This window comes from Hylaeus volcanicus, chromosome 4 (genome assembly GCF_026283585.1).
Source record: "Hylaeus volcanicus isolate JK05 chromosome 4, UHH_iyHylVolc1.0_haploid, whole genome shotgun sequence".
Classification (NCBI taxonomy): domain Eukaryota; kingdom Metazoa; phylum Arthropoda; class Insecta; order Hymenoptera; family Colletidae; genus Hylaeus; species Hylaeus volcanicus.
In genome coordinates, this window is record NC_071979.1 from 30,154,652 (window position 1) to 30,177,613 (window position 22,962).

Consider the following 22,962-nt stretch of genomic DNA (forward strand, 5'->3'; position numbering starts at 1 on the left):
GCTTCGTAATTCCGTGCGCGATACCACGCAAATGCTCCTGGAGCATAAGTACTAATGAGATCCTGGCAAATATAATTATTTAAGCAACCCGACACGCTTTCTCTATCGAAGCCACGTACCGGATACACTTCCGTCCTAATTATTTACAAACGTGTCTCGTTCGTTGCAATCCGCGCGTGTAATTAAACGCAATGACGTCGAATGTAAACTCACTCGTGACATTGGAGTATGGGTGGGGCTGATTTAATTGAAGAACGAACGAACACTGCCGCGTTGATTCTCAACACAATTTACCGCCGCGAGAATAGCGATGGATTAAATACGTTAATCGTCGAGCTGAACGCGAGTCAACGATTTTCGAGAGAATTTCCTCGCTGGAATAGAGCAAAGATTCGCTATCCACCATGAAAGCAAATGAAAACGAATCATTTTTGGATCTACGTCTCCATTAGGACCTAACGAACGAACTCGTTCGTTGCTTTCCTAGCCTCTGGTCGTGTCCCGTATTTTCAAATTATCGCGTTCCATTTTCGCGTTTCTTTGATGAAATGAACTATGAAGGATCGCTCGGAGACAGATCACTCTAGGCCAAACTTTATCACCTCGTCGGATGATAGGCGCTTCATCGAATTCAGTTGGAATGATGGATCGTCGGTCGCGAAACACCGAATTCATCTTGAGCGTATCTCGCGGCACGCGATGAATTATCGATACACTTCGAGACACGCTCGATCGGATCTCGCAGGCCGTTGCAACGCTCGCGAGTGATAGATGGGCCTGTACCGCGAACGATATCCTTGGACGGTCTGCGATCTAGCAATCGAGACAGCCGGCAGTGTAACACGAATTCGGGGAACCCTAGAAGCGCGCGTAGAATATTAGGCCATTTACAATCGATTGCGGTAGAACGTGGAGATGGTAATATTATTAAAACGCTGATTGAAAAGTAGCTTCGGTTTCGCAACTATTTCACCTGTCGTGAAATTACGCAACCGCCTTTCTACGCACCCATAAGTCTCTTCCGTGCAATTGGTCGGTTCGCATTACGTCCCTGTTTCCGTCCACGAGCCAGTCTTCCGTCCTTTCCACACCCACCTGGCGAATCCCTTCTTCCAACAACCTTCTTCCCTTTTTTCTCGTCTTCCTCCCTTTCCTATCCACCACAAGGGAAAGTCAATGTCAATGGCGCCTTCTCTCGTCTCTCCAACTCCTCTACTCGATGCTTTCTCCCGGCGTGTTCGGCCGTTTCGCTATCTTCCACAAGCTTTCAGGGATTATGAAGAAAATCTGACGAAAGTGCAGACGGTTTACGTCGTAGCGATATTTCGCATTTTCCAGACGGTCGGCGAACGCGTTTTTCCGCCTAGAGGGGCGAAATCTCCTTCGCACGACTACCGTCGGAGATCGTGTTTAGCGAAGGGGAGAGAGACCAAGTTGTACGCGAGCGGAATACGCAACAGCTGGACTGGGATTTTAATCGTTGCGCGTCGATTCTCTCTCCGTTTTTATTCGGATTTTCATCTAGATTTTAATTTAGATTTACGATAAAACCAAAAGACGTCCAGAAAAGTTTCCCTTTTCTTAGCTTGACGTACTCGAGCTCTCGCGATCGAAAAATTAACCCAGACTACGAGCGAACGTTGTCCCTATGCCAGCGAGTAGTTGTTTTCGAGTTTCTACTCGAACGATCGGCCAGGAAACAGCGACAGGGCAAGATACTTGTTGTTGTATCTTGCACACGGTTTTTAACGCAGACCAGCTTTTAATAGCGCTTAACCCTTCTTACTAACGATTCCGCCGCCCCGGCGGCTTGGCTCCACTGAACAATTACACAATTCTTGATCATCCATCGTTGGCGACGTCGATGATTAATCGGTAACGATTGATCGACGTCGCCCGGCAAACTTGCAACCGAACGACCGACGCAGCGAATCCCTTTGTCGAGCAAACTTTTACCATTTAATTATCTCGCTTGCCGTACAACGAGAAAACAATTTATTACGCCAACGAGTACTGCTATCGAGAAGTAATCGATGCCCTGCCCAAGTAGGATCATTTTCAATGGAACAATTGCAGAAAAAGCAATGTTCGAGGGTACCGAGCACACCTGCTCACAATCAGTCGTGCGTCGTTTGAAACTGATCGAGCGAATATCGAACAAAATTCACGTAGCGGGGAAGAGTCCAAGATACCGTCTCTGCCTGTCTCGGGTAAACGAGACCAACAACAGACGCAAAATGCAGAGAACGTGTCACACATTCCGAGAGATAAGGCTGTACTTTCCTCCATTACCCTTTCTCTTGCCTTCCTCTTACCATCCTAGTATTTAATTACATCGTTTTTGCGTTTGACGAAACGTAATCTGACGCTCGTATTGTTTCTCGACAACCCTTTAGTCCGGGTTACATTGTTCACCCTTCTATCGTCGCTATCGTCGTTTGGCTCGACGAGAAGAGGACAATGGGTCGTGCTCTTATCTATTAAACCACCGATGTACGAGTAAACCCGAGATAGAAGATGTCGATGCCTTTTGTACCATTCTTTCCCGCCACAAAATTTAAAAAAAAAAGAATATTACTCCTTCGGTATCGTAACCTCGCACGTTCAATTTGAAAAATGAGGATGCACCCGTAAATCTTCTTGGCTGGATCGCGAAACTTATTTCGTCCTTTGATTTCTTCGCCTAAATTGAATTCGAGAGTATCGAACCAATCGGATACGAGGAGATTTTGCGGAAAAGCTTTCCCGGGTTCTGAAAAATTTCTCGGAGCCCAAAAACCGTTCCCGGGCTGCTATCGGGTAAAATCAGTATCCTCTAAAATCGCTGATAGCCACCTCGAGCCCGACCGATTTCCTTCTCGTAGCGAGAAGCGATTCTCCGCATTTTCCGGCTATAGCTCTCCTGATCGCGTCGCGTGCGTGCATAGACGATCGAGCTCGCCGATCGCGTTCTTTTCTCGCAGCGAGATTGAATTCGTCGAGGTAAACTCCTTTCAGACCCTCTACGATCGTCTACGCGATCTACCCTCGATCGAAAGGGTCGCGGCTTCTTTACCTCCTCCCTTTTCTTTTCGCTTCCTCTTTTATCGATGGACTTGAACCCGTCGCGTTTAGCTTCTTTGTCCTTTCGTCGTTTTCCACCTAATTCTTTTGGGCGGTTTCGATGATTATTCGAAGACGTAAGACGTAGACACTCGACCTCGACGTATGTCGCAAAAATTCGCGAGACGGATTTTCGTTGCAATCGTCTCCACCGCACTCTTAACGACGCTCGTCCGACAACGGAACGGTAAACGTATCCGCGACGGCGTTGCTGACATACATGAGCTCGCTTCGCGTGTTTGCGTCGACGCGGATCCCGAAATGGGGATATGTAAATTAGGAGAATGCCAATTTCGTGTGTTCGTGACTTCTAGCGAACGCCTGCCGGGAGCAAGCAGCATTCGTAAGTACAAGCGAACACTACAAACGCGCGCAGACTTGTAAAAATTTATTAAAAATCGTACCGTATATTAATTGGTACTTCGTACGAGCATGGGTCGAATCGAAGATAATATCGACGAGGATAAGTTTACGAAAATGGATACGTGTCTATTCGATCCGTTAACAAAGGATTTAAACGAAAAAACAACCCGTGAAACATAAAACAGAGTCAGCGATACCAGACTATCACTTTTTTTTCGTTTATAATGTTTGCGGAACAATGAAACATTTCTCAGGTATCGTATAAATATTCCTTTGGTGGGCATGGGACTGCTTTTAAAGCTTTTATGGGAGACAGGTACTTCAGGCCAGCCAGCATCGCAGTCGTATATCTACGGAGACACTGTGACCATCCTGAACGCACACCAATTCCCAGGAAATGTGTGTAGTCTCCGGGTGTATATGCAACCACAATAATGCTTTCAGCTATCAACGGAAAAAATCCCGCGCAGGGAAACTATTCCAGCGAAACCAACAACGAGAAATGTTTACCCAATATGCGTTGCTAAGTTCGTGCATTACTTTGAAAAAACTTTAGACACCCCGGTAGACTCTACTTTGTACAACAAAGAAGAAAAGAGAACAAATTTGAGTAGAGAATAGACTTGCTCGTTGTTTGAAATCGTTTAAGAAGCCAAAGACAATTTAGCCATCTCTGGACCCAAACGTCCGCTTCTACTTGCCGCGATACCCCCTCTGCGCCAAGAATTTACAACCCCTTTATTAACAGAGTCTACCGAGCGGCGTTGAAACAACCGTTTTTTCGTTTAGATACACGCCTCCTCGTTAAAAAGAAGACAAAGGGCGCCGGAAATACTTTGTTCGGCTTGAAGGAGATAGAATCATAAACGAAAAGGAGCGTTTTTACCGGGCTGAAACTGTCTTCTAACGGATAATCTTACGTTTACCTAATAAATCAAATTAGATTACGAGCCTAATGTTCTATAAAATTACTCTCTACTCTATCTGCTAGTTACATGACGGTATATCGGACCAGCGATGACATACGTTCAGCAATTACAAAGTTTCGAGAATCCATCTAGAAGGAATCCATCCAATCAATCTCAGAGAAACGTTAAAAGTTGCATTCCACGACGAAGTAATTTAAAAATTGCTAGGAGTCTGTCGTCCCCTGTCCGTTTCTGCCAACTCATCCTCATCAAACAGCGATTTCTAAAGGGAGCGTGCCATCCTTAATAAGGTAAACCAAGTGGATTCGAGACGAACTGGATCAGTTCCGAAAAGACGAAAAAGGGAATGTCTCTCCCTTGGTGCTTCGTCACGAAACTTTCGTCGAATCGGGAAAATTATAATTCTCGTGAGTGCTGGCACGAGAAACCTTACGAGTTGTTGCGACGAGCCCGAGGAAACTCAGAAACAGAAGATGAGCTAGAAGAAGAAGAAGAAGAAGAAGAAGAAGAAGAAGAAGAAGGCGAAGGAAAAGACGGAAAGAGACCAAAGGATCTTTCAGCTACGGGGATAGATCCGTGTGTGTCCTTCGTGATGTTTCGCGGTTGCCCGACCACGCCAGACGCCAACGCTTCCCTCAACGAACGAAATCCGAAGATTCGAAGAATTATCGATCCTCTTTGTCTCGTCCAAGGAAAAGCTCAACCCTGGCCAAGCCGTCTTGGACCTCTTGGTTTTTCCTGATTCGAGTTCGCGACCCTGAAGAGATCAAACGAGAGAGACAGTCCGAAGACAGTGTAACTCCAGAATATGCGATTAAGCAGGGAAGATAATTGAATCGCTTTAGAGAAGGAAATGCCGAAAGGGTGCCGCGCTGTTTTGGATGGAACTTCCTCACGATTTCAGAGGAGGTTAAAGTGGATCGTAATTGAGAACAGTTTAGTAATTAAATTGAGATTACGAAGTTACCGTTTCTGACCCGAATAAAGTTCGGGGACGAAATTGGTTACCGTTGTCACGAAAATTCGCTTCCACGGTTGCCTGGAAAAATGCGGTTTGTCCAGTTTTTTTCTTCGAGAAAATCGTCGAGCGAAATATGACGAATCGTCGAGCCTCCGAGCATCTTTCAAGACGGCAACCAATTAAAAGGAATTCAATTTTTGCGCGACATCGAAAGGATAATTCTTCTCTTGTTATTTCCCTCTTTAAATCTCATCGAAGCGCCGCGAAACAAGTGCGTGGGTTTACGGACCCCCTCGAGTAATCGTTTTTCGCTTAACGAGGAGACACGCGCGCACGGCATTCGTAATCAACCCGCTCCGAATGAACGAATTTTAACGACGTCGACGGTTACTTCTGCCTTCGATTGCTGAAAATTCGCTACTGCTCGGAACTAGGGGATTTCCGAAAGGAAGAAGCGTAAAGAGAGCAAGCGCATCATTGGAATCCTAACGATCAAAGTTGAATACCGTAAAGAAATCTAGAAAAATCGATGCCCGCTTGTACCGGTGAATACCCGCGTAGAAGGTTGTAACTGAACGGAGATAAAATCTCCTGGTTAAGACCGATCTCTATCGTTTGACAGTTTGTCTCAGTCAAAGACAAAAGAGACGCGACTTGAGAGGTGTCTTCTAAAACGATCAAGAAATGAGATAGATTTTTGGGAAAGGGAAATAAAGAAGAAACGAGATCCCAACGAAAGGCAAGAAAGACGATGATACGCGCGAGTCGATATCGCGCGGCTCGTCGGAGGGTAACTAACCGCTCGGTGGTGAGGGCTTACATATTTCAGGATGTCATCAGACGTCGACGGAGCCCCGAGAAACTGGTTCGAAGCGGATTCGCTTGGGGAAGCGTGGAGAGAAGCTTGCGGCGGTAGTCTGATTATAATGTCTTTGGTACAACGCGACGACGGAAGAAGATAGCAAGGACGGCGAGGCGAGCGAGAGAAACGGAGGGATTGATTTATCGAGGTACGAGTGTATGCCTATCCCCAGAAGCGGTCGAATTAAACGCAACTCAGACACGGCCGAGGACCAACGAATTAGTCGTCTAAATTAATTTGAATCCAACCTTGCCGGAGATTAATTATTATTAACCAGATTGAAATCATGAACGTAACGATTCGATCGAACGCCTGTGAAAGTTCCCTCGTCGTTCGTAGCGAAAGAAGCGAGACCGATCAAAAGGCTATTCGCCGCTGAACAGACGCGAGGGCCTAAAGATGCTGAGATGAAAAGCGGGATACTTGACATTCCAGGAATACCGAGAGAGACCCGAGGGTGGCTCAGCCGAAGTGTGCGCGAAATAAAGTGTGCGTCGTGTAGGCAACCAGAGAAAAAGATCGTTTGATATCGCGCGAAGCAACGATTTGCCTCGCATTCGAATTTAAATCGAACACAAGAAAACAAACGCTGTGCAATCCTAGAAATCGCAAGATTTCTCAAATGTTTTCGCGAACCGCAAATCTTTGATCCATTCCGCTTTACTCCGCAATTTCTTTGATGCACGCCCTTCCTCGAAACCTCTCTTTGTCGTCCGCCACCGAGCACTTTTCTCGCGAGTGGTCGAGTCCGATTAAACATTAAACAGATGGCCACGGACTTTTCTAGGGAAAAGTTCCACGAGAAAAAAGAGACGAAAAGTGTGGAGGCAAGGATACGAAACCCGCAAGAACCCCTCTCGAAAATTTCGTTCTTCGATAGAGGTACGGCAAGGTACATGTGCATGTGCCATAAAGAGAGAAATACGAAGACCGATTTGCGGGGTGTTTCATAATTAAAAAGTCGAGAGACGCGTGATCCTTTTGTGGTGGCCAGATCCGCAAAAGATAACGATTTGGAGCATCTCGCCGAGGCCGCGATAACTGGGCCGTGAAAAGCCTGCGGAAATTATCAGAGCACGAATTTCGGAAGAAAAACTGTCGGCGAGCCCGCGGATTGCTGGAACTGGAAGAGCCCTCGTTAGAAACCGCAGGTTGCCGCGTCATTCTCGAAATAAAATCTTCCTAGTAGCGAGTTCGAAGATCAAAGAGCGAACGTGCTTCGAATAATTCTTGACCGTCGCTGACTTTTACCACAGATCTATGAAGACGAGAGAATGTCCGCGATAACAACGAGAAACTTAGAAAATCCAACCGATCGCTTTCCGATTTCATACTTGACTAAAGCAGTTGCGTATGAAAATTTAATTAAAAAATTTTACGAGATTGCTAGCACCGTGTACGAGAAACCAGCGAGAAAGAAAAGCAAAAAAATGGAGCGTACATTGAGGATAGCGCAAACGCTTCGTCGAAGCTCGACGTTAAAAGTTGCGTTACTCAAAAAAAAAAAACAACAACATCGGTGAGTAATCGCGTGCATCTTTCCAACGGAAGAGTCGCCTCGTCTAGCATCGAGTCGATGGAAAAAAAAACAAAACAAAGAGCAAAGGAAACTTGGTTAAATCGAGTCTCAACGGGACACCGTTGACAAGCTAATTTATGCGAATACGGTGGTTGTAGACAAGGAAAACGAAACATAACGCCTCGGGCATGGGCATATTTTCGACAAGAATAAACGAGACGAGATTTCACGTGGCTGATTATCGTCGGTCTAGAAAACCAGATACGTCCGGCTGGGAAACGAGAACGGAACCGGGACACGGGCGCGAGCAGAATTCTGAGCCACCAGGGGGCTGGAATTTATTACGTGGCTCGTGGCCGACCACGCGCGTATGTTTACTACTGAATGATAGAGCGGCAGGAAGACAACCGGAAAGGGAAAAGAGAGGCAGAAATCCTCGCCGTTTCTGTGGGTCGGCATCGTCTTTCGTGGGACTTTGATCGTCCCGATTTCCTTGATAACGATAACAGTCACAATATTACTGTTTGTGGTGCAAATTAGTATAAAATAAGTACTAAATATTCCATCGAGTCCGATATGATTCTGCTGATTTAGTCCTACCAGCTTAAGAGAGGTTACTTGGAGCCAATACACTCAATTTTCAGTGGTAAAATACAGGAATAGCGCACCGGATTACTACGTTCGGCGTAGTATACTTGCCTCGGTCTGTCTCGTCGACTCCTATTTACCGCTCCATAAGTTGAATAATTATAAATCAATTAGTGGCGGTGGAGGGAGTTTCACGGTCGGGTGAATGTAAATGTGTTTGAATGTCAGCCTCGCGGAATAATTTAGTTAGGCGGGGGTCTCTCGTTCGGGACATCGTACGAATGGCTCCGAACCGCAGCCAACCAGTCGAATTGTCTATACCGTAATATTTTCCCTTTACTATCTAAAATGAACTCGATTCTCGGCAATTGTCCTCGCACGGACTTTTACTCGAACCAGAAACTTGATCACCAAAAAGATGAAACAAGAGGACACGGAAGAAGAATGTACCTCGCAGACTGTTATCGCGAGGAACTTCCACGTGGCGTTCCGAGACTGGCCAAGCGATAGATCGATGAGAGGAGAGCGTGCGGTACCGTGGCAATTAACAGGGATCGGAGTACCGCATTTATTCTCGTTACCGGGGATATTAAGTAATAAGAAAGAATAAAGATCCTGCCGACGATATTGCCGGAGCACGCGACTACGTGACCGTCTGTGTCCAGTTGTTCGGGTTCGTCAATCTGATATACGGCAACGCGTTAAACGAGAAATACGTGCCTCCGAGGAGAAAAAACCGCTACGAGACTCGTGCTCGCAGCGATCTTTCCAAAGGTGTCGCGAAACGTATAAATTCCAATAGCCAGTTCTCGAAGTGGTCACGGTTTAAAAATCGCATACTTCATTTAAACGAAACGTTGAACTGGATCTTGATTTCAGGTTAGATAATACCGTGTCGAGTAGTATAACTCGATAATTGGACAGCCCGAAATCTCCGTTAAATATTAAAAAATCGATTCTCGACTTTTCTACTACGGGAAAGTACCGCAACGATTTAATCGCTAATTGAAATATTAACGAGAAGCGGATCTCTTTGCATTCCGGTTTGACTCGCGAGGTGAGATATTTCAAACGGAGCCGACCACCCCGGTAAAACGCGGAATGCATCGCTGAGAGACAGGACCGGTCGAATCAAAACGAATTTCGCGTAACCAAAGGCAACGAATTCAATTCGCGAAACGAAATTAGGAAGAACAAGCAGAATCGTTCGTACGAGAACAGGGAGAGTAGGTACGCGATGAAACCACAGGCGAGACCCGCGAGATTTATTTTTCTCGGAGACTACGGCTCGACTCGTTTGCTCCGCGAGATGAAAGATCGACACGGAGAAACTCGTGGTTCTCGTGAAAAATTGCACGGTACCGCGGAGAAAGAACTCACGCTATAAACACAAACATCGAAGCAGAAACATCCACTCGATCCGACGGAAACGACGCGACGAAGAACGCGTAGCGACTAAGCTCTTAAATCAATGTCGGCAAATTCGAATTAATTGCCAAGGCGCGCGCGCGCGCGCGTACCAATACTCGCGATCCGTCTATTGGTTTTGAGCCGATATTCGCGGGACTAAAACATACGTTGTCGTTATCAAAGGTTCCGCGATCGTTGCTTTCTACGATCGCTGTATGTCGGATGTCTGCCAAGGTACCTCTATTCGCGTCCATCGATCGTTGCCCGTTGTAAAAAATTCTTTCCGAGACGAACCGTACAGAGAAATGGGTGGGCAACAACGTAAACACGAGAAACGAAAAAAGCTGCGGTACGTCCTCGCCCCAGTTCAATTAATTCGAATTTCTACGAGGCAGAACAAAAATTAGAATGTGTTGCTGCCCTGGCGAGTTCGGTAAAATAACTTGAACCCGAGGAAGCCTCTACCGAGACCCGGGTTTCCTCGTATTTTCTCATCGACGAGGTAACTTGTGACGGCGATCGATTTATATTAATTAATTCCTCGGATTTTCGTTCCTTTTCGCGTCGCTTTTGCCACCCTTCGGAGTTGTTTCGATTCCATAACTCGGTGAGTTGGTTCCAATGTCCAGCGAACGAGGCCAATGTTATCGCGCAACAATATCACTTCACTCTTCGCCACGAATCTCTCCATAAAAGAAGATGTTATTACGTCGGTGGCATACGACGCGATAAGAGACGTATGATCCGCGACATAATATCCCGCAGTCTTCAACCTCCGATCTTTGATCCTCCTCGTCTCCTTCGAGCCACGTTTTATCACGATAAAACATATCGACGGCATGTTAAGTACACGGACCTTTACGATCCTGGACATAAATTGGGATTTATCTGGTTGGATGGACCGAGGAGAAGCCAGAAAACGAAGAGTCATGAATTTTTTGTCGACCTTAGAGGGAACCAACGACGAAGACAACGTCGAAGATCTTCTTTCGACGAACCGACGAATGAGTACATAGATCGATTCTCCGTGGAATATCTCTGGCCGACAGGATTTTCTACGGTGTCATTTGTTACCCTCGCGTTACGGGAACAGCGGAACCATAGCGGAAGAACTTACGGTCCCGTTCTTCGCGCCCGCAATGCGTAAATCTTGAGGGAACACGCGCGCGGAAACGACAAAACTTCCAAAGCAGAACACATGTTCAAGACGCGAGCGCAACTACGAAATTACGGCTGTAATTAGCCTCGAGACGACTTCAAACGAGCGACGAACTCGCGAGGAAACTTCTCGAGCGTTCTTCCAGATGACGGTGCTTTTAGGTTTATTAAAAAGCCACGCGACCAACTCTGCATCGAGAGGACTACGAATAAATATTATCATCGGTACAAACGAACGAGATATTCGATTTCCGGAAGCGATAAGTTTTCAAAGCGACAAAAAATCAAGCAGAATACATTTTTTTTTTGCGTAAAGTTTCGTTCTGAAATGTCCCGTATTCGACTAACCGCGATTCGACGCCGTTTTAGCTTAACCGCAAACACTCGACGAGCAGCTCGCGCGGTTTCACGGTGACCAACGAAATTGAATTGCAAATACATCTTGGATTACCGATACACGGCTCGCTCGATGAGCCGTAACTTCTGCACGGACATTAAAGAGATTAGGCAATGACTTTGGATCGGTCGGTGGCTGTCTCCTGGAAAATGGAATCGCTTCGAAACCGACCACGTAACCCCCGTCCGTTCGAATTTCCAACGCGTATGGAACTTTTGCCGCGGCATACTACTCGATTTTCACCAGCCCGCGACACTCGCCTAGCAATCGGTTCGATATTTCACGACACGGGCCGTTGCACCGACGTGTTCCGGAATTACAAGCGTACACGGCCCGTAGCTACGAAAGCACGTCCAAGTCGCGAATCATTCGACGCGAGTCGTTCGCAATTTAATTATTCCCTCGGTAGTACCGCTTTCTTCTTCTCCCAAGAAAACGTTAATAAACGCTCGATGAAAAACACCGAGACAGTGAATCCCATTCACAGAAATCGTTGCGACCGCTTGGCGGAATAAATTCTGGCAGTCCCAGTCGCTTGGTCGCAGAGCTGATTATCGACAGTCACGGAATAACTCCACGCGGCAAATATAATTCATGTCCGTGTTTGCATTTCCCGTAATTTATTATCGGTGAAACACGCCGAGCATTCGCAACGGTGTGCTCGTGCGTTATTATTTATGACACTCGCGATGCCTTCCGAAACATGCGGCACACATTCGCTTCGGCAACTCGAAGGAACACACTCCTCGCCTCGAGAATTTCAGGAAACTTAACGTGCAATGCATCCGAAACACGATTAAGACTCGGCGAATTAACGATCCGTAGAGTAGACGAAATGGGAACATGAAATACTGTCTCTCTTTAAAAACGGAAAAGGAGTTCGATCGAGTGTTTTCACCCATTCTCGACGTTATACGATTCGACGATGTATCGCACTTGTGATAAAATGATAAAAATATCCCGTACAAGCATAGCTTAACGAACTCGAACGAAATACCGCTTTCATCTCGCGGATCGCCACCCCCCGCTAGTATACGCGACCGGAAGTGTCGATGTCGAGGATCTAGATCGTCGCGAGTTTGCTCTCCTCTCGACGAGAACGTGTCCCATGAACACGACGAAAAGAATGCAAACACGAGGGGGCAGAAAGGCACCGACTTTAATTGATATAACCAGATAAGACCCTGAGGAACTCGAAGAGAGACAGGAACGCGGCTTGAATTCGAAGCCCTCGACGGCATCGAAAAAGAGACGGAAACACCGAGATGGAGAACGGAGAAGGGAGAGATGCATTCTCGCGGAATTCCCCCTTTGTTCGTGCCGAAATTCCATCGGCAGCCACAAAGAAAAGACGAACCGCTCGTGGACGAGCCTAGACTGTCAAACGGCGCATTATTTTTCCTTTTCTTTCGCGTCTGACGGATTCATTATGTAATTCGCGTAATGGGTCCCTACCGAGACCCGCTCGAGACATCTTGGAATTCAATTGTTTCGAAGTCGTGGAAACTCTGGGACCAGGTACAGAGAGAAGGGAGAAAAGGAAGACAAAGGACGAAAACCCTTCCTCGGGAGCGTTTCCCTTGATTTTCCATGTGTTCGTGCGTCTTCCGTTACCTACAGTTCAAACTGGTGCAAAAGACGCTGAGTGCGAAAGCGACCTACGAACGCCAATTAAGAGAGAATAATACCGACTCCGCGAGCTTTCAACACGGCTACTCGACTTTGCAATTTCGTTTATTGCGCAGCTTGCGAACGGCGTGTATCGCTGTACTTGAATACACCGACCCTATCAAACCTAGACTCTACTTACTCGAAAACCAGTCCTCAGCGGAAAAAAACTACAAGGTTCTAGAGGATCCCTATATCTACTCGGTCCGATGATAACCACGCGTGTTTTAAATTGTACACGGCCGATCGTAGACAGATAAGGACTCGAGCTCGAAGGATGGAACGATGGAAAGAAGACGAGGGTGGATCGCGCAATTCTTCATGGTGCAAATTTCTTTGCGGATTAATATTTGCACTGGTTGTGAACGACATCGCTATAGAAGACGTGGAATATACGACGGGGGACAAAGTGTAGCGAAGGGTGGAACAGAACAAATAACGAACGTGGTCGGAGACAAATGGGGTGGATCTACCCTTGGACTAACTCAAGGAACACAGCACCCCCTAAAAACCTTTGGTGTAGCCTGTTGAAAAAAAAAACGTTTCCGCAGGTTTCACGGGTACGTAGCCATCCAGTGTGATGCTTGGAAATATGAGCCAAGTACGGTTGGATATCGAATGTGTCTGAAAGAAACGTAGACTTAACCGAGGAACAGTTTTAACGACGTAAACATACAAAATAAAACTTCATCGTCACATAATTGTATTTCGAGCAGAAGATTCACCTTTACGTATCGGTAAGAGCATTTTATCCGATTACGTATAGACGAAATTCGATCCTGTCCGAGAGCAAGCGTAATAAATTAGAAGCTAGCAAAAAATCGATAACCAGGTTTCGGCAAAATGACTTGTCGATAACCTAAAGACACGCTTGGCGTTCGCGCAGAGCCAAAAGTTCCCTGGGGGGGTTAAACGAACGAACGAATTTTCTCTCGATCGAAAAAGGAGAAAACAATCGGAAAACGGTCGACGTATTTTCTCGGATGACATTCTCGTCGAGACGCTAAAAGAGGAAGTGGCGACGGAAGAATGGTCCAGGCCAAAACTGATGGCCGGAGGGGTGAAATAGTCGAAAGGTCAGGGCACGGATGTCCGGAGAGAATCGAACGAAATTGGGGACCGAGAAAGAGATGGATAGATCGAAATGGTTGAACGCCGAATAAAGACATCGCGATTCGAAGCCGACCTTTCTTTGCGCTCTTTTGTTTCATCTTTGACGCAACTTACCACCCCGAGGGCGAGGGTACATATTACGTATCCATTCGAGTGCTAGGAGCTACGAGTACGACTGACAGCTGAAACTATTGTATCCCGATGCTCGAACGCCGTTTGTAATTCATCAATGTTTACCCAAGAGTTTTATTTTCGTTGTAACCGAACGATTGCAGCGATTTTCTTATCGAGACACGAAAACGTAATGAATAAAAGTTTGAGAATAAACTCACCGACAAGATGAAAATAATACGGAATCTCATCGAACGTGACAGGTAATATCATCTCGAAGATCGGGGATGAAATTCGTTAATTTCGTCCAAACTTCCGTATCCTTATTTGCTTACCGCGATGATCTTTTTTCCTCGACTTCTGTGCAACCGCGCCGCGACGCTCATCCATCGATAGATTTCATGTCGTATCTTTTCCGGACTTCTGTGGGACAAATATCTTTCCGCGTGGATCTACCAATCAATACGCACAAGTGTTTGTATAAACGTCGCGAAGGATGCACTTTCTGATAACAATAACGACCAACGATTTACCTTCTTGCTCCGTGGTAAATTCAACCGAGGACTTCGAGGATCGTTACATTTGGTATGATAAATTCATCTTCTATAGCCATGCAACTCTATTTACTTAGAAATTTGCATACGAATTAAATGAAAACCATGCTCGTCTAGAACGTGATATTGCACGGGAAACCTGTTTTGGCCCGATAGACTGTTCCACGGCAAGTCTTCCGAACAATTTAACCGTTGGTGCTAAGATTAAAAGCAAACTTTTTAATGAATTAATAAAAATAGTTACCGCAACGAAGTTGCTAAAGTTAGATTACCTTTGAGTTGCTAATAGAAATGCAAATGTATGTACACGTATCACGAGCAAGAATTCCATAGTTGAATTTTTTAACCATACTAAGTAATACGAGTACGAAAAGTTGGGTATTCCGGAACCTTTTATATCTCATGGATTACATGGGAGTTGATGGAACATGTGAAAAATATTATTCATAGGAAGCTATTTATTTTCCCTTATAAATCATGTATGTTTATATAAATAAAAGCTTCGATCTCACTATATACACATTAGAATAGAAAAATGTCCTCAAGATCTTGAGATACAATAGCGAATTAAAGAACATTTTCTTTGACAAGGTCTCGTCTCTCAAGTATTAACGACCAGCGTTAACAGCAACAGAAAACCTTTAAAAATATTGAGAAAATCAATCCAAGGAAGGAATAAGTTGATCGAGACTTTGTGCGTTAAGTCTTCGAACTGGCACAGATACGACATATACATCTATGCGTACGCATTCAAGATTCCGTAGACGGTAACACCTTTTCCAAGTCTCGTAAAAGTTGCGCAACGTGTTCTATCAACGTGAAACCTGTTATTGTAACGGGTCGCAACAGTCGACTGTAACACTGTTTATACAGATTAACAAGAGCTTCGCAACTGAAATATTAAAATACATTATATTATATTTTATTCAATTCGTTACGATGAGAATATAAGAACGCATGGTTTAGAAATGCATACTCTTTTTCACTGCTACTGCTATTCTTGGTAACGACTAATTTGGTTAGGGATCTCAAATTGAACTGTAATCTCTGTTCAAGTAACGTTACTAAAGTTTCCTCGTCTTCTATAAACTTTTGTTCATCGATTCCTTTTCTCTCCGAGTTTTCTTTCCCTGCTTTGTCATCGAGTGTACTTAAACTTTTTCCCGCTTGTTTCTGAGAATTATTTCTATCGCATAATATATCCATGATAGGTCTGCACTGTAGTATCAATTCGAGACTATTTTGATATGCTTTCAATTTGCCGTTAAACGTTGTAGCACCTGAAATATAATGCGATATATGAAAAAATAATCTATGAAAAAACGAACATAACTTAGATTCAAAAAAGAACGTACAACGAGCTTGGTGTTCCGCTAAGGCGACTCTCTCCATTTGTACTGTTAAAAACTCTGTAGTCTGCTCCAAAGATAGTAAGAGCTTCGCAGCTTTTTCATAATACAGCTTACACAGTTGCAAACTTGTTTTCCTTTTAATACTATCCGTGTCTGGTTGGTGCTCTCTGTACATACGATGATAAAAAGAAGCGAGTCGATGTTGAATAGTCGCAGCACGGAACTGATACACAGGCTGGCGTGGACCTGGTGTTTCGGTATCGCAGTGCTTGAGAGCTTTTTGTAGAATATCGACAACTTCTCGTTCCAGTTCTTCCTTCGTCTAAGATGATGACCAAAAGAAAATAAAAGTAACGTCGATCGAACCGAATTTAAGTTTAATGTTGGAGAAGGAAAACGTAGAATAAAACACACCTTGCAACTACTAGTAGTAGAATAATCTTGCAGTAATGTAGCCATGGTAAACAATGTGGTAGACAAATCCCACGTAACAGTATCCCAAATTACAGGATTTGTTTTTCGAGAACCCAAGACTTGCAAAGCTTTTTGATAACTCGCTAACGCTTTATTGTAAAAATAACGCTCTTGAGTGTTTTGTTTCACGTGCATATGTGCACAGAGTCGCATAACTCTTCCGGTATTCGAGTGTAAAAGAGCCAAGTTCGCTTCATCGCGAACAGTTTCGAATGCTTTCACACCCGCTTCTAAATGAGTCTTGGACCGCGTAAGCAGTGTTATTACGGTAGACGATGATGCTGACGTGTCCCCTGAACTTTCTTGCTGATAATATTCTGTGAAAACAGTAACGCATTCTTTAAATTTCAGTATCGGATATTTAAAATAATCGTGGAAAAAAATTACCGACTTTCAGCTTGATTCATGTAAAGAACACCTAGTTCATTGTGAATGTTTCCTAATCGTTTAAAGAGGTTATATTTATTAGCGTCCAATGGTTCCAACGATAAGGCTTTCTCGTAACACATATAAGATGCTACTAGAGTAGATTCTATACTTTCTAAATGCTGTGGCAGTAATTCGGCACCATCTGAATTAAAAAATGATGTCATTATTTTTAGCATTGCGGCCACATTTCCACATACTTCTTACGCGATAACTTACTCATATCTAAGTCTTCCATTTTACAGATTTCTTCGACTATCTTTTCTTCAATTTCGTTCTTCATTTCGTACTCTTTCCTATGTCTTTCTACGTTAGGCCAGTCTTGTACCACCATAAAACAGCAATCTCCCGCGCGTCCTAATAGATAACTGATCGACTTAGCATTTCTTACCCCACAAAAGATTTCTAATATTTTTTGACACCGTAGAACTGCCAATATATATCTCAACGAAGCTCCATAATTTCTATTAGCGTACTCGTTTTCAACGAGTACAGCAAATATTAACGATGCTTTCTCGTATAACAGTATCTTTAAGTGGGCATTCCAACTAACGTTGTCACTTTTTTTCGGAGCTTGCCACGTAGGTAGCGTTTCAGCTTTAACTTTACACAGTAACGCTTTTGCCTCGTTATGACTAGGTTTTTCTTTAGAGATAAGGTCTTCCGACTTTTTGTTTTTTCTCGATCTTAGTTTTTTTTTATGATTGGGACTACTATTTACAGAATTTCCCACGGATTCGGTATCCTTTTTCTTATCTCTCAAAGAAGTGTAAGGCATAGGTATTGCTTGGAAAGGTTTTGCCATATTCAAATGAGTCTCTTCGTATTCTTTCTCCTCCTTCGCCTTCTCGTCTGCTCTCGTTTGTTCTTCGTTCGGAATATCTTCAGTTGGAAAATACTGTAGACATTGGAGTCCATGACACACGTGCTCCAAGGCGGCCAAACATCTTTCTTCGACTGTACCCGAAATAGGTGGTGGCTTGTATTTGGGTTCATCGCAATCCGCTTGTTCCTTAATGTGAGCTAATGTTAACGACTTTATCGCAGCTTCTTCAGCTTTCTCTTCTTCATTTTCGTCATTCTCGTGATTCGTACTCGATTCGCTTTGCACGTCTTCTTCGTCGCTTTGATCCGAGAGCCCTGGACTAGCAGGGTCGGTATCCGATGGTATATAAAGATCGGATAACATAAAATGCGCCGATGTAACAATTTGAGGATATTTTTCTTTAGCTAATAATTGTACACAGTTCTTCAGTAGCATTCTGATAGTACCCTGTTGACGGTGGTAATCGGAGGAGTACTTCATATTACGAGCCACTCTATACAATAACATAGCAACAGGCACGGTGAACGGATTCTGACCTTTTTCATCCGATACGTCGTGACATAAAGATGTTAAATCGTATAACTTTACAACATCGTCGTCTTTGCCTTTAAATAGCCAATAAGTGTGCCCAGCTTTCGTTGCATTATTTTTTAAGAAACTTAAAATATTTTGTGCAACATCCCTGATGACTTTGGGACTGAATTTAGAATGATCTAAATTAGGAAGATCTTCCGTTTTTATTAACTCATACTTTTGCACTATGCCATCCAAATGATAACACATGACAACTTCTGGAACATTACACATTAAGTTATCCAACCAATAATCTATACCGGTTAAAACATTGATAGGCTTTGTCATGTCTCTTAATCTTAAACTTATACACGGATGCGTTTGCCCTCCAAATATCGGCATGTCTGTACCGATAAGCATTTGTATGTTCTCAAAAGTCCATACAATGTTTCTAGTAAAATTGTGATTATAATTTGGATCTGGTACTTTCTCCTCTTGAGAGGGTTCCGGTAAACATGGTTCCAATGTCTTCACAGGTAACTGTGGTTTTGTGTGCTGCTCTTTATTATCGGCCACTACTATCGAATGATACAAGAACTTGGATACCAAATTTCTCTGCTGTAAAGTATTCCTATTATTCGTTTTGTGAAAGAGACGTTTCTCTTTGTCTCCGAGATTGTGGAAAATATGTTCATAAAAAAATTTTTTCAGCCATTCCCAATCGTTTTCTGCTTGCCTAAGCAAATATTTGTGAATATCGAAATCATCCAATAACAACGTATTTTCGACTCTGTGAACCATCATGGATATCACTCCATGATTGTAAGGCAACTTTAACAGTTTCTTTATATTTTCTGCATCTGATACAACGTCGACTTCTCCGACACAGTCTGGAAACATATGCGCCATACGGAAACTGGAAAACCCAGAGGTTTGTGACCATACGCTTTGAAGGCCATAACTTTCTGCGGAACTGCTAAGCCAATTGCTCGGTGGTAAATTTAAATCTGTATTACATTGTAATTGAGCATAAGTTGCAGGTGTCTGGACTACTGAATACTTAACAACTGCCGTAGATTTCACTGGTTTCCTAGGTGAATTAGGTGCTATAGTCAAAGTCATAGGCTTCACCTGAAATTGAAATAATAACACAAATCCGTGACACTCAAAATATATTACATCTACATTATGAAAAATGTCTCGTAAATGAAATAATCAATGCTATGGATGTATGTTGTTTACGAATACTGGTAAGACAAAGTGTTTTAGTTTTTCTAACATAAAAAAAATAAAACTTTAAATAAAGTAATAATCTTATTCCACTTGACGCAACGTTACTAATCGAACGAGACATTACTCACCACATTCATTTTAGTATCCGAGTCCTCTGACATTTTCAATTTCGAATAGTGTCACTCGCATCTCTCAAAATCCAACATCATCAAAATCTATGTATGTTTCAACATTTCTAGAAGGAACCAGAATGTATAGACATAGAGTAGATTTACAGAAGCGAAACTCTCGTCGAAATCTTTGACGTTCGTTCACACACAGATCATTGGTGTTTGTTAGTAGTGGTGTATACCAGTGGCGCCATCAATGGGAAAACGTCCAAGTTTGTAGTGTAAAAAATTCCCACTGTAGCGGCTAGATACCGTCACTAAATAAAAGTCGATAATTTGTTGCTAAATTAAACAACTATTTGTAAAAAATTATAAATTTTGCATAATCACTAGTATATTGTTGTGTTATGAAACAAAGAATCATATTTATTATGAAGAACAAAGAATAATTGGTTAAAGGTAACGGTGGCACCACCTTACAGAAATGGTGTGAACTACTATTTTCAGTACAAACTTGGACGTTTCCCCACCGATGGCGCCACTAATACCAATTTTTTTTATATCGAGACTTTTGAGAAAGTTATCGATACTTGAAGGGAGAACCCACTAAAATTCTTTTAATTTCTTCAATATGTTTTCTCTCTGCTTATAATATACTGGACAATTCCATACTAGATGGTTGGCATTCTGACTCGGATGTAAACATATTTAGTAGTGTCCTCTAGCATCAACAGTAGGAACTATTTTCACTACAAACTTGGACGTTCTCCCATCGATGGCGCCACTAGTGATATGCTATAAATTAAGAATTCAAAACTATTATAATTGCAAGAGCGAGGGACAATTATTTTTTTACACTAAATCACTTAGGAATATGCTTGGACCGTAGGAGTATGCAAGTTATTAAATTTAGTAGGATTCTTAAAAAATTGTATGTCCTGCAAAACAAGTATTACGCGGTTCCCTAAATTGATTCATTCTACGGCTCGTTTACGAGCAAACACGTCCCGTTTTAATATTAGGAACAGTTTTTTAACGAAGATTAGACGAGTAAATGTAGAATGCAAGCGTGCGATATTCATCGTATTAACATTTGTCGCCTCAAGACGAGCATTACTATACCAAAGATTATGAACGGCAAAACGAAGCCCGGGAAGATCATCGATCCGGGCAAAGTTGAAAACATAGGTTGCTATTGTTATGATCGGCGGGTAAAGGTATCGGTAAAAACACGAAAAGGTTAGCAACGACGCGTGCAAAGACGCTCGTTTATCCGCGACGCTGAATGGATTTGGAAACCCCTAAAGTGGTTGACGTCACTGGTACCGTGTCCGTATATAAGACGCTGTGCACCCTCGCGATTCAGTCGTCCATTGTGAATCACAATCGAAGAACACTACGACGGACTCAACTATGGTGGTGAACTTCAAGGTGTTCAAGAAATGCTCACCAAACGGCAAGATTTCCCTGTATCTTGGTAAGAGAGACTACATCGACTACTTATCGGGAATCGAGCCGGTGGACGGGGTGGTTCTGTTGGATCAGAACTACATCGATACCGGGCGAAAGGTATGGGGACAACTAGTGTGCAGTTTCCGCTACGGCAGAGAGGAGGACGAGGTGATGGGTCTGAACTTTCAAAAGGACCTGTACTTGACCTCGGAACAACTCTATCCGGCTACTCGAAAAATGGAGGATAACTTGACCAGGTTGCAAGAACGTCTGTTAACGAAATTGGGACCAAACGCGATTCCATTCGTGTTCAAGTTCCCCCAAAGTGCTCCGTCGAGCGTAACTCTGCAGCCAGGCGAGGAAGAGACCGGTGAACCTTGCGGCGTGAGCTATTACGTGAAGATATACTCCGGCGACACCGAGACCGACATTACACACAAGAGGAGCACGGTAACGATGGGCATCAGGAAGATTCAATACACGCCGACGAAACAGGGTCGCCAACCGTGTACCGTCGTACGAAAAGACTTCTTACTGAGTCCAGGCGATTTGGAGCTCGAGGTTACCTTGGACAAACAGCTGTACCATTACGGAGAGAGAATAGCCGTAAACGTGTGCGTAAAGAACACCAGTAACAAGGTCGTGAAGAAGATCAAGGCTCTGATTCAGCAAGGTATCGACGTGGTGATCTTCCAGAACGGCCAGTTCAGGACAGTGATCGACGCGGTAGAGACGCAGGACGGCTGCCCGATAAATCCAGGCTCGAATCTGCAAAAGGTCCTGTATCTGAAGCCAGAGCTAGAAAAAAATAAGCACCGCAGGGGCATCGCTCTAGACGGACGATTAAAGAGGGAGGAAAGCGAGCTGGCCTCCAGCACGTTGCTCATCTCGCCGGACGTTCGCGACTCCTTCGGCATCGTGGTGTCTTACGCCGTCAAGGTCAAACTATATCTGGGAGCACTGGGGGGAGAGCTGTCGGCGGAGCTGCCGTTCATCCTGATGCGACCGAAGCCAGTGGATCGGATCAAAGAGGTGAGCGCGGACAACATAGAAGTGGAGGACATCGCGGACGAGAAGGCGAAGCAGGCCAGCAGCTAAGCGGATAGGGTTCGGTGCACGTGACCGCGAGCTACACCCGGAGGTTGGCTCGCGTTCAATTTCAATATCTGGGAACTCGTGTCGCACGATTGAAAACACACACCGTGGCATGGGTGTAATATTCTGGACAGGTAACCCGGCATCCCCAGCTCCGCGTAGGTATCACGTTAACAACCCTTTCTCTACCAAGAGCGACGCTAGTCGCCTGCTACGAATCAAACGGTACGTGTCATAGTTTTCGTATAGATCTGCGCGTACGATCGCTTGCAAAATTCTACATCGCCTCGCATCGATTACAACGCTATTGGTAAGAAGAGAGATCCAACACTCTGCGGCCGAGACGGGCAACATTTTATTTCGATACTATTGTAGATAACAAATAAAAGTTATTTATAGAATGCTACCTTAGGATACTCCGTATCCGAAACGTCTCCTTCTAGAGATCCGAGAAATTTAACGGTATCGATTGCTGCTGGAAACTAGGTGAAAGCAAGTCTCGTCCAATGCATCTGAAACGCATCCGTAGCTGTCGCTTATATGTATATCATACTAGCGTTCTGTAATTGTATACTTCTATAGCATGAATAAAATATGGTGTATCGGCCGAATTAAATCTATGTACGCGCTGTTAAACGCATCAGTTTTTCTTCTCCCGTCCTTATTCATCTTTATTATTTACCTTAAGTATTTACTTTGTTAGAACGCATGGAGCAGAACGGAAGGATCGTACACGGCACGAATAC

The 22,962-nt window shown here is 44.0% G+C and overlaps 2 protein-coding genes across 2 annotated transcripts; one reads left to right on the top strand and one right to left on the bottom strand.

The window, feature by feature from the left end:
• Positions 1 to 15,178: 15,178 nt before the first annotated feature.
• LOC128875242 (erythroid differentiation-related factor 1) lies at positions 15,179 to 19,831 on the bottom strand. The gene is made up of 7 exons (XM_054120656.1): positions 19,688 to 19,831; positions 17,207 to 19,457; positions 16,953 to 17,132; positions 16,502 to 16,878; positions 16,091 to 16,409; positions 15,712 to 16,015; positions 15,179 to 15,627 (listed from the first exon to the last, which is right to left on the bottom strand). Exons 1-7 carry the CDS (start codon positions 19,718 to 19,720, stop codon positions 15,486 to 15,488), a joined length of 3,606 nt encoding a protein of 1,201 aa, XP_053976631.1. The 5' UTR covers positions 19,721 to 19,831; the 3' UTR covers positions 15,179 to 15,485.
• A 1,191-nt stretch (positions 19,832 to 21,022) lies between these two features.
• LOC128875245 (arrestin homolog) lies at positions 21,023 to 22,852 on the top strand. The gene has a single exon (XM_054120663.1). The coding sequence runs from the start codon at positions 21,083 to 21,085 to the stop codon at positions 22,217 to 22,219; it is 1,137 nt and encodes a 378-aa protein (XP_053976638.1). The 5' UTR covers positions 21,023 to 21,082; the 3' UTR covers positions 22,220 to 22,852.
• Positions 22,853 to 22,962: the final 110 nt, after the last annotated feature.

What these genes read in the sequence shown, in the direction of transcription:
- LOC128875242 (XM_054120656.1), bottom strand. Translation starts at nt 19,720, where the DNA reads ATGTCAGAGGACTCGGATACTAAAATGAATGTG. An exon ending in CGGATACTAAAATGAATGTG is followed by an intron (nt 19,458 to 19,687) that starts GTGAGTAATGTC and finishes TTTCAATTTCAG; the next exon opens with GTGAAGCCTATGACTTTGAC. An exon ending in AGCAGTAGCAGTGAAAAAGA is followed by an intron (nt 15,628 to 15,711) that starts GTATGCATTTCT and finishes TTAATATTTCAG; the next exon opens with TTGCGAAGCTCTTGTTAATC.
- LOC128875245 (XM_054120663.1), top strand. Translation starts at nt 21,083, where the DNA reads ATGGTGGTGAACTTCAAGGTGTTCAAGAAATGCTCACCAAACGGCAAG.